General features: G+C 38.6%; 1 protein-coding gene across 1 annotated transcript in view; it reads left to right on the forward strand.

Annotated features, from left to right (window-relative positions):
• The window catches only part of LOC113059120 (integrin alpha-8-like), a 61,667-nt gene that overhangs the window by 3,205 nt on the left and 45,985 nt on the right, over positions 1-12,477 (forward strand). Inside the window, exons 3-12 of the mRNA XM_026227387.1 lie at positions 1,738-1,838; positions 2,521-2,644; positions 4,114-4,175; positions 4,586-4,631; positions 6,634-6,759; positions 7,236-7,280; positions 9,412-9,455; positions 10,094-10,150; positions 10,727-10,779; positions 11,993-12,198. Of these exons, the coding sequence (XP_026083172.1) occupies positions 1,738-1,838; positions 2,521-2,644; positions 4,114-4,175; positions 4,586-4,631; positions 6,634-6,759; positions 7,236-7,280; positions 9,412-9,455; positions 10,094-10,150; positions 10,727-10,779; positions 11,993-12,198 (864 nt within the window). The remainder of the gene's footprint in view (positions 1-1,737; positions 1,839-2,520; positions 2,645-4,113; positions 4,176-4,585; positions 4,632-6,633; positions 6,760-7,235; positions 7,281-9,411; positions 9,456-10,093; positions 10,151-10,726; positions 10,780-11,992; positions 12,199-12,477) is intronic.

Raw genomic sequence — 12,477 nt, forward strand, 5'->3', positions numbered from 1 at the left:
TGGGGACATGGGTTATGTCCTCATAAGTCACCCTCTCCTTGTAATACCTGTGTCATACCCATGTCATTATACAAAGTTGTGTATACTATATGTTCCTGATATGTCACAAAAACATGCCCACACACACACTATCTCTAGCTGTTACCAAGGATTTTTAGATACATTACACAGATTTAAGGTAAATATGTACCTCATACACATACGTGTACAACTTTGGGGAAGTCGTGGCCTAGTGGTTAGAGAGTTTGACTCCTAACCCTAGTGTTGTGGGTTCAAATCTCGGCCCGGCAATACCATGACTGAGATGTCCTTGAGCAAGGCATCGAACCCCCAACTGCTATATATATATATATATATATATATATATATATATATACATACATACATACATACATACATACATACATACACATACATATTTGTTATTAGAAATGAGTGAATGTGTAAGTCCGGACTGTTTAGCAGCACAGGTCACTTTCGTTTGCAAAGATCACAGTTGTTACCATTATAGGAGCTTTCATTCATTACATGAGGAATCATTTACAGCAAATTTATGTCAATGCATTTAATGAAAAGAAAAATGGCAAGCATGTGTTTTGAATCCAAAAATGAAACAGATGTTTTAAAGCACCAAATGATGCCCTGCTGTGTTTTTATATTGTGAGTCTGACCTTGCATTTCAGTGTAGAACATGTGTTCATTCATGCAGGATGTCCTGTATTTTTGGTGTATTTCATACTTTATTTTAAGTTATATTGAATTCATATTTCACTATTGCTTTGTTTGTTATTACATATTGTTTGATACGTACTGAGTATTTGTGTATTTTTAGCCTAAATCTCAGCAGCGTCCATCTGTGAATGATGTAGGCAGTCAAATATCCATAATTGTTAGCCAATCATAGCACTGTGCATTTACTTCCAAGTCTATAATCCGCCATGCCTATTTTAATGGGGGGTCAAAGTAGGAAAATAGCAAATTACCTCTAAACTCTTATGTTTTTTGTTTTTGTTTTTTTTTATGTAAAACTTTTGATACAGTTATAAGTGGACTTCAGAGAACAGTACAACATTATATATAAAAAAGGCAACTCATGATCCCATCTACAGTCAAGTATGGTGACCCATACTCGGAATTCGTGCTCTGCATTTAACCCATCCAAAGTGCACACACACAGCAGTGAACACACACACACACACACACTCGGAGCAGTGGGCAGCCATTTCTGCTGCGGCGCCCGGGGAGAGAGAACTCCCTGGGCGCTCGCTCTCCCGGGGAGCGAGAAGGTGGAGAGAAAACTGTACATTCACTCCCCACACCTACAATTCCTGCTGGCCCGAGACTCGAACTCCACATCTCTAACCATAGGCCACAAAGTCCCAAAGCAGAGAAGGATTAGAGTTGATGTGTTTTTATGAGGTGTAGACTGTACCTTATGGAGCTCTAAACAGGCCCAGCTGTAGCGAGATCTTTTCTGGATCACACAGAACCTCTGTAGACACAGAGCCACAGAATCATGTAGCTGTGAGTACACACTCTGAGAGTAAAACAACCCCCTGTAGATGTGCCTTCACATAATTGAACACACTCAGACTCATTTGAAACCTAATTTGCTGTTTCATGTTGTTCCAAAATGAGTATATTGGCACAAGTGTTCACAAAGTGTAACGTTTATTATATAATGAAGTCCCACTCTGTTTTTCTGTAACTTTCATTTTTCCACTCTCTCTTGTCCAGATAACCGAATGGTTAAAGTGAACGGGACACGGGAGCCTCTAGAATTTAAATCCCATCAGTGGTTTGGAGCCACAGTCAGGACCCACAAAGGCAAAGTGGTGGTAAGTGATGCTCGGAATCATAATCCAGTTAAATCCCATTTACAGTCATCTTCATGCTGGATGCATGCATCTGTGTGTTAGTTTTAGGGCCCTATTTTAACAATCTAAATGCATGGTTAAAAGTGCACGCCACAGGTGCACTCAGGGTGCAGATCAGGCCATTTTCAGTTCCTCAAAATATCAACATGCCAACAATGCACCTGAACACACCTCTTTTTCAGACCAGCACGCCTATGGGTGCACAAATAGGTGTAAATACATTTGCTATTTAAACAACGCGGTGCCACAATGCATGAAAGCCAGAATAAGAGTTTCATTCATGAATGTATGGGAGTGTTGTTTTGGAGAAATGTTTCGATGTTGGGAAATGTGGCTCTGTCGAGTTACTGAGGGGGTTTTGGAAAATGTTGATTTGAGGTTGACCATGCAAGATGGAGAACTACTGATGTTTGAAAGAATAAGAGTTATTACATGAGGGAAGGCATGGTTTCCAAATGTGACCGTTGTTCTCCAAACAATCAAATATGGAAACATTTTTCTCTTTCAAATGCCTTTATTCAGAAAATTATAGAAGATAGTTTTTTTTTCATCTCCAGCTCAGTCCTAAAGAGTGTCTTTTTCTCCGATCTATACCTATCAGTGCTGTTATTTACAGTAACATGGTGGTTGTGTGTTTCTGTAGGCTTGTGCACCCCTCTATCACTGGAGGACAGTGAAGGTCAGCAGTGAGATGGATCCAGTGGGAACTTGTTATGTGGCTGTCCAGAACTTTAGTGCCTATGCTGAATATTCACCATGTCGAACCAGTGAGTATATCACACACACACACACACACACACACAGGTATTCCTATCATTATGGAGACATTTGTTTTTTACTGTACAAACTGTATTTTCTATCCCCTTACACTACCCCTACCCATAAACCTACCCCTTACACAAAACATTCTGCATTTTTTAGATTTTCCAAACATTTCATTCTGTATTATTTAATCACTTGTTTCCTAAAAACATTTATCCCCCCTACATTTAGTCTGGATGTATACTACACATATACACACAAACACACGCACACACAAAGAAACAAACCAACAGTGACACAGAACCAGTGAGCATGCACAGTGAGCACTACTTGCAAATTTAAAAGGATGTTTTTAAGCTTTACCAAAGTTAATATGGTTACATATAACTATTTGACACTTTATTGGATGACTAGTCGATGAGCAAAAATGAGTAGTCGTGCCAGCTCTCCTTTACAAACAGAATCACAGATTTGTCTGCTGCTAGGGCTGCCCAGTGTGCCAGTTGCCATTGCAATTATATGCCCTGCTGTAAACAAAGATCAAAGGGGAAACTCGCATGTTTACTTGAATGGCATTTCCTGTACTTTAAAGTCTCATTCACAGTTATGGTAGTTGATAAATGTACTCTTTTTTTCTTGCGGTCATATCAGACACACATTCCCTTAAATGAATATAGCACGCACATACACATACTGAGACAGTGTGCATTAACAGTTAGTGTAGAGTGAAGTGGTACAGTATATCAATGATGATAATTATGCCTTATGCGTTCTGAGGGGAAATTATTATGTGTCACATGAGGCAATAATGACTGCGAAGTACTTTCCTCATTCTTTGTCAAACAATTTGAAATGCCAGCCGTCCCCCTGGCAGCTCAGCTAGGAGTCCCTCCCAAGACTCAGGGCAGAGATGCTCTATGGTGATATAATGTAGCTTGTGTTCACCCTGCAGTGGACACACTCATGTATGCATGAATACTTATTATTTTGCAAAGAAGTAGTATTGAAAAAAATGTGAGAGATGACATACTAAGTGAAGTCTGGCAGAGGAGTTAAAGAAGAGAAACAGGGATGGAATGAGAGAGAAAGTGTTTACTGTATTTTAAGAGAATATAACAAGAACAGGGGTTTTGGAAGTGATTTGGAAGTGATGTTCCGCCTCATTAACCCTCCCCACCTACTGTACGTCACATTGTAGCAATTACACACACGACAGTATTAATGGAACAACATTCCTGTCCTCCAAGGCTTGGGGTTTGAGCATCATTCTTATTAACCAGTCATCTTCTGATTTAGGGGTTGGTCTTGGTTGGGTTTGGGATTAAATATAGGGTTAGGGCCATAGGTGCCAAAACATGCATCAAATTGTCCTTTGCATCACATTATCAATTGCATCACATCATCCATTTACATAAATACTTTACAAATTTGTCTTTAATGGTTTGTAATACTGAAGTTGCTCTGATATTTGTAGATAACCCGGACCCCGAGGGCCAGGGCTTCTGTCAGGCAGGCTTCAGTGTTGATTTCACTAAGGTATCAAACCTCCCTCCTAAACCCTGTCTTTTGTGTTTCATCTTTATCATTACACACTTCTGTGTTATGTGTTGTCCTGTTTTTATGTTCAAAAAATATGTTCAATTCAATTTTTAAATTGAAAAATTACTTTTAGACCCTGCTTTTTATGCACCACTTTGACCCTTCATTTAATCAGGAATAGGGCTGATTCCTTTATTTTCATGCCTTATTTATTGTATCTCTACTTATACTCACTCTCGTGTCTAAATTAATCAGTACTCATCAGTTTCTTGTAAGTCTTTCTCCATAATCCTTTTCATAATGTACAAGCAAAGACAAAGAAATAACCACTAACACATTTTTTAGGCCTGTGTTCTCATTTCTGCCTTCTCTCCCATTTCCTCACTTGTTGTTTCTCCATCTCTCAGGAAGGGACTCTGGTTGTGGGAGGGCCAGGGAGTTTCTACTGGCAAGGTAACACACTTCTCCTCGTTATTTTGTCTTTTCCATCATTCCATCCTTCTACAGAGTCTCTTTGAGTGGGATTGGCAGACACAAGTCTCTCACATCCCAGACTCCAAGTCTCACAGGACCCCAAGAATCTCGGTTCCATCCAACAAACTGACCAGGCTGACCCTTCCTCCACCTCCAGAGCAGAATAACAGACACTCAGAAGGATGACACGTCACCTCCCATGACACATCTCACTACCAAAATAATCAGGGATTATCTCAGTGTGTTAGTGCTACCAATGCTGAGTCTGTTCAGCCAATCAGAGCTCAGCATTTACTCCTCAGTGAAGTGTTCTGCCATGGTTCACTCATCACAGATGGGTCAGTGATAGTGGTTGTGATAATACAAGACAGAGAGAAGTCAATGAGTTGCACTTTCTTGTCAGTGGCTTTAAAGTTGGCTCACCATTAGAGCTGTAATCATCGCCTGTAATCTCCAGTGAAAGCAGGTTAATGAACGCCTGCACTTCCTCACTTTTAGCCTGAAGCATACGTTCTGCACAATTGGCAATGAAATGCATTTAAAGAGAATGCGGAAATCTGTACACCTGCGTATGTTTAGCTGTGTTTATGTTAGGGATAAATAAAACAGCAAATGTTTGGCCATTTTGAGACTGTCTGCATCGACGCATCTCATAAGGAAAATTGTTTAGTTTAGTTGAAAATCTGTTTAGCTTTATCAATGCACCTTTTTACAAATAATTGAATTTAGAGCAAATTTTGCGTAAAATATCTAATTAATTTGCATTAAATGTTTAAATTCTGAATTTTACTTAATTACTTAATTAGCCATTTTTGTTAGTGCAGCGTCTTTAAAAAAGTATATATTATTTTATAAATTATTTTTATAATTAGTGTTTATTCCACCAATCTTGAATGACCTGAAAAGTGACATAAATGCGTGTCGAATCCAAAAGGCATGAGAAATTTTCATGAATACATCTAACTGTATTGCTTGAAGTGAAAGAGGACATTGCTCCTCCTAAAAATCTCCAAAAAAATGTGGAGAATGGATGTTTGACCCTGAAACAGGGTCTCTCTCTCTGTCAAATACTTCATGCAGTGGACAAATACAGATGCATTAGAAGTTATGACCTACCTCTCGCTTTCTCTCCTCTCCTCTTTTCTCACGCTCAGTCCATCTTAACCTTTGCCTTTCATATTTTTTTTGGAGGAAAAAAACAACAGATTTCTGTGAGGGGAAAAAGAACCACATGTTGTGTCGTGTCTACACAACAAATGCAAATGAATAGACAGACACACCACTAAACACACACATTAAGAGAGATTAATGGTTTGGGTTCAGGTCAGGCTGTATCCTAGTAGTAAAAGAGAGTGATGTTTTTATTGAACTTGAACAACAAAAATCGAGGACATTCCTTTCACTCTCTTTCACATTCTTTCTTTCATCATTTCAGATCTTAATATGAGAACTTGCATCCATGTTATTTTCCTCACTGCTTATGTAAAGTAGATAGTTGTAGAATTACAAATCTGAATGTGGCCAGTTTTTGACACTTTTGGAAAGAAGTTGAGAATGTTTTCATTTTGGTGTCTTTGTGCCTGTTTAGAATTAAGCTTCCATCCATGGTTCAAGTCATCAATTAATGGGTCGTTCTACAATAGAAGTCATATTTCGCTTTGAAAATATTAAAAACATTAAACTTATCAATCCTATATCATATCTATGCTATAAGATATGTTCAGTTGAAAAAATGTAGAAACTTAGCCTATAATTATTTTACCTACACACACAAAAAAATGTTATTGCTGTTTTTATTCCTGATATTTGATTGCATATGATTTCTAAAGGAATTGTGTACTTTACAGTTTGTTTTGCCATCCAAAAATATGTAACAACATCTCCCACCACAATTGTACAATGTCTGTGATGCATAACAATACACACTGATACAAAATCAGTAGGCCTATGTGGAAACTAATGTGTACTTGTGTGTGTTTAGGTCAAGTGATCACTGCAGGAGTTGCAGAAATATTGAACGGCTATTCCCTGAAAACTATTCTGCGCAAAGTTCAGGGAGAGAAGCAGACTGTGGCTGCATCAGACACATATGATGACAGTTACCTAGGTAAGAGACGTGTGTGTTTGCCTTTGAAAGATGCTTTACGGGGCACCAGCGATTTTCTTTGGGGCCCTATTAATGGGTCAGAGGACCTGCCCTCAGTCAATTTAATAAACACATGCGCACATGAATACTTTTGAGATAACCTTGACTCTCTGCTCAGCTCGCCGAGTTCAGTGCAGAGTCTGTGCCTACTGATAACATTTCCATCTGGAACTGCAGACCTCAAAACACACATACACACACACACAAATATTTCTTAAATACACACTTGTATATCCTATGAGAATTTTCCCTCGTATGCTGTAATCATCATCACAGCTGCTCTGTCATAATAATAATGCAATCAATCATAAAGTGACAAGTTTAACCAACATGAGTAAACTTCATTTTTAAACTGACCCACTTTGGTTAGCTGCATCAATTATTCCGATAACTGATTTCGCAGTTCTTTTTTAATTTTCTCTCTCTGTGTCTGGTAGGTTACTCTGTAGCAGTAGGAGAGTTTACAGGTGATTCAGAACAAGGTAAGAACTTTTAAACCTTATATATATATATATATATATATGTGTGTGTGTGTGTGTGTGTGTGTGTGCGTGTGTGTGTGTGTGTGTGTGTGTGTGTGTGTGTGTGTGTGTGTGTGTGTGTGTGTGTGTGTGAATGGGTCCCTGCATGACACAAAGAAGATATTTTGAAAAAATGTCTAAATGGGCTCCAGTGTGGTTTAGTACTGTATGTGTGAACAAATTCATCAAAATATTATCTTGGCCGGTTTGTCTCATGTTGTAATGCAGCAGAACTCTATCTCAGACACATAAACAAAGCTTTGCATCTTTTGTAGAGTTTGTGTATGAATGTGAGAGCATGAGAGAGAGAGAGAGAGAGAGAGAGAGAGAGAGAGCTCTGTCTCTACGTGTGGTTGTTGTGTGGATTTGTTGCTTACTGAGCTTTGATCGGACCCTTCAGCCTCAGACAATAACTACAAAGTACTTGAAATATTCTGTCCCTGACATGCCACCCAGTGAAAATCAGCCCATCTGCAGTCTGTCATTCCTCTCTAACACACACGTGTGCGCCCACATCGACTCATAAGCAATCATTAGCATACCTATCCATCAGACAGTATACCGTTCTACAAACTCCTGCATCTTATTTACCAACTCCCTACAATTCAGCTTTAACAGACTAAAATAAATCTTGTGGGAATTATTATGCCATATAATAGAGTGCACATTGCAAGTGGCATGTCCATGGCCATACTTGCTTTTAAATTATTCTTTTATACAGTACTTGCACAAGGTGATCCACACAAAGACAAAACGCCATCATGGAAACACATATGACACTAAAACAATGCAACAAACATTAAGTAATGCAATAATATCAGCTACATATCATATTATATCCCCAGCTCTAATCTGCTAAATGTGAGTATAAGATATTAACATTGACATCATGATTTTACGTAAAGCTGCTTATGTACAATGTACAAATAGGAAGAAACTAAATTATTTAAATAATATATAATCATGCGATTCGTCTCACAGGGACGTCTGTCATTTTACTGTTATTCACCATAGATTGTACTGTAGATGGTGCTGTAATTTAAAGATTTTACTTCCAAATTTTACTATTATGTGATGTTAATAGGAAACTATTTTCCCCCAGGTTTTGCAGAATATTTAGTCTATTTCTGTAAAAATGACAACATTTTTTACAGTGTATTGATCATGGCCACAATAATTCATCATATGATGATCATGAACTATGGCAGATTGCAGTAGTCTGCAGTGCCATCCACAAGTTAGCACTCAAAACTGACATGCAAAATAGGGAGGGGGGTGGGTTGAATCATTTTGGAGGGTACAGTACATGTGCTCTGTTACTTTATTTGACCAATTCCTTTAGCGAATCAGACTTTAAAACAATGCAGACAGCATGCACAAATAATCAACGTTATCAGCAGTTTCAGTTCATTCTTCCCAGAATTTTTTCTCTGTCTTTCTCAGACATATGGTCTATCTGGTCTGGATTAGCGGTGAATATAGAGAGAAGAGACATGCTGATCTCTTTTTGTTAGAGTTTCATAAACGGCTTTAGCTGTGGTCAAGGAAGGCGGGAGATTTGAGGTGGTGGGGGGAAGGGTCGAGGACGAGCCGGCTGTGATGGGTCCCTGGGAGTCTGGGAGATTTCGAGTTCGAAATGAGGCAGACTTTTGAACGGTCCCACTCCGATCTCAGTGGATGGGACAGATCCGACAGACAGCCACAAACTCTCCCTCCACATGACTATCTCCAAGATCATCCATCAGACCTCAGACAGCCTCCGTCTCCTCCACTATGTGTCTTTCTCCTCTCTCTTCTGAAAATTTATAATAAATGAGTGACTGACACGGTGCTGACAGAGAAAAGATTAACAACACTCACATTTCTCACCTCACTGTTGCCTGAGATGCACTAGATAAGTGGTTGTCAGTGGGAAAACGTTCACTCATACACACTTCTCAAAACAAGAAAAGTGTGTTTTATTATTGTTGGGTGCTGAAGCACATCATTTGTTTCTTCAAACTCAGCAAGTCTAAAAAATATAAACCTGCTGACACATATGTTAATATATCAGGTATGTTTACTGAATGACTTTCTTATGTCCTCTATGCAGAACTGGTAGCAGGGGTACCTCGAGGGGCACACAACTTTGGTTATGTAAGTATACAGTCCTAATTTGTTTCCTGTGTTTCTGTCATGGTTATGGAATCAAAGGTCAGTAGTAAGGGTCAAGGGGGAAGGAAGAATGTGAGAAACATTTGAGAGGTTAGTCCACATTTGTACTAAAACTGAAACATTTGTTTATTCAAATAAACAAAGAAAGGCTGTATGTTTTGTAGAGACTGTTATTCGGGTTCAAGTAAAACCTCTGAGTCACTTGTGGAAGTGGATGTCAGTTTCTCATCTGGATGTGATTTGAAGTCTTAAGAAGGAATTCCCAATTAGGGTTGAAGCATCTAGGACACAGGGGTGTCCCCTTTGGCCCTCAATTAAACAGAATCCTATTCAGCTGGATGGGTGGTTTGTGCAGCAGACAGTGAATTTGGGTTGTTTTTTATATTCTTGGGTATTAGCCATATGTGGCTTTGTATGATTTAGGATCTCAGTCATATGTGCCGCCATAAAACATCCACTAAGTTTATTCTAGATGTAATTATTAGAGTGCTAAATGCATGAAACATGAAGAAAATCCCTCTGGTTTGGAGTAGAGGACAGGCGTGTGGTCAGATACATCAGAATCATGACTGTCGTGAATGGAAACAGTGTTTCATGATTGGATTTTTCTCTTTTTGTAGGTGGCTGTAATCAACACAACAAACCTGACATTTATTCAGAATTTTACTGGGGAGCAGGTGAGTGACTGTCCAACCTTTGGAGCGTCTGGTTTCTGTTTAGTTTTTAAACTTTTTCTAAACGTGTTATTTATTCACTATGAATTAATTGCGGGAGTTGTGGGTCAGTTCTGAGTTCTAAGAATGCAGCAGATAGTCACATTCTAACATACTTTATTATAATCGTATATGATTGCTCCTCCATCGTAAGCCAGAAAGCTAAAATCAGGGTGTGAAAGTGTGTAGTGTGACTGCACTGCACTGCACATCTGGTTACATGTGAACATTTAATAAATTAAATGCTGCCATAATCAATAGAAATTGTATACAAACATTTATTTTAATGATTATTATTACTCTTTTGAGTTTTGCCTTCCACAGCCAATAAAAGCACAATGTTAAATATATATATATATATATATATATATATATACGTCTTGACTACATTGGACTCCAGGAAGTTTTTGAATGAGACGCATCTTTAACTGCATTCTAATGCAGCAGAAGATATTTGTCTTAGAAATGTCTCCCATTTCTCTCTTTAATGTTACATTTCTATTTATCATATGATTTAATTTTTATTTTTATTTTTTGCAGATGGCCTCTTATTTTGGATACACTGTTGCAGTGACTGATCTAAACGGAGATGGGTAAGTCAACATGAAAATTAATGTCCAATGACATGTCGCAAAATGGTTGTTCCATGCAAGATGTGGTGGTAAATGATTAAGTCTGTCTACATTAAGTTCATTCTTATAAAATCTAAGTTTGTCCCCCCATGTGAGGCAAGTCAAAAATAACATTTTATTGTCATAGTACTGTAGGTGTTCCTCACGGTCTGTCTTCATTGAAACAAGGCTTTCTTATCGGCCCACATTATTTGTGTTGAGCTAATTTAATTTACCAGCTCATGCTGTATTTAGTTACAGTACAAGGAGTATTCAGAACTAAATAGGACCATATAAATTATATGAATAGGACCATGTGGTTTTATATGGGGTTTGGCTTATTTAGACTCATGCTTTAAGCTCTGGTTTACTTGACCCTTATATAAATGCTAACATCGTCCAGGGGGGAATTTGATATGCATAAAATTTGTTTCTAATTTGGTCTTATGAGGATACAAAACTTTGCTGACACATCAGCGCCAAAGCTCCTTCTCTTATGTCTGAAATGCTGACATGTGTTTATGCCATTAACTGAAAGGCTTACTTACCAACTGTACATAGTTGAATAGACAGTAAAACAGCAGTACACACAAAGAAAAAACGGTTAAATGATACACCAGCATTGACCAACGTACAGAGTGAATTACATGTGAATTTTTCTACAACGTTTCACTCCATTTTATCATGGAATCTTGCCACCATCTTTGTTGGTTTTACTGTAGTCCAGGTTATTCTCAGAATGCCCCATTCCAAACTGTAGGAACAGTTTGGTATCCATCCATCGGTCCTCATGCAGTCCAAGACACACTCCTAAATCCATATCTCCAAGCAAAATGTCTCTGTTTTGTATTATCAGCATTTATGAGATATATACTTTATCCTCCGCCATGATACTGTCATGCGCTGGCTTGTCTTTGTCTTCTTTGATGGCTCATATTTTACAATGGTTCATTGGTGCACTTCCTTGCAAATATCGCTGTCTTGTAACCTCAAGGGTGATGTCCATTTATGATTTTTTGACTTCAAACATGCACTATAAAGCTGCAGGTCTATCCAGTTGTTAACCATCCATACAGTTTCCGAGTAAAGCATCTTCAGAACAAATACATGTACAATTTATGTTACTTATGGGTCTCTAAATATTTAAAACCTTGAGGTGTTTGTGTCAAATTTGTGAGTTTATGTGCACACACAGGCTAGATGACGTGCTAGTTGGAGCTCCACTCTACATGGACCGTGAGTTTGAGAGTAAACCTCGTGAGGTGGGCCGTGTGTACCTGTACCTGCAAGAGGACGTGCTTCTCTTCTCCCCTCCAATCACACTCACTGGAACACACCTGTTCGGCCGGTATGGAAGTGCCATCGCCCCTCTCGGAGATATCAACCAGGATGGCTATCTGGGTAAGTGTTCGTGTTAATACGCTTTTAGGGTGTTTTGTTGCTTGATTCAAGAGTTTTTCAGTGAGACAGATGTTACATATACACCCCTTTCCTATTTGCCTGTTCCGTGTAGGATATCCTGTCTCTCTATCTCACACTTGAAATGTACGGTTCTAACCAACAGGAAGGGTAAAATGAGTGATTTGGTGCCCTTGTCTGCATTTTCCTGTGAAGAGTTGGGTGTGAACCACTCTGTTCCGTGTGTATGTATTTTGTTGAATCTGCAATGGATGGTCGTGT

The sequence above is a fragment of the Carassius auratus genome, chromosome 41 (assembly GCF_003368295.1).
Source record: "Carassius auratus strain Wakin chromosome 41, ASM336829v1, whole genome shotgun sequence".
Taxonomy (NCBI): Eukaryota; Metazoa; Chordata; class Actinopteri; order Cypriniformes; family Cyprinidae; genus Carassius; species Carassius auratus.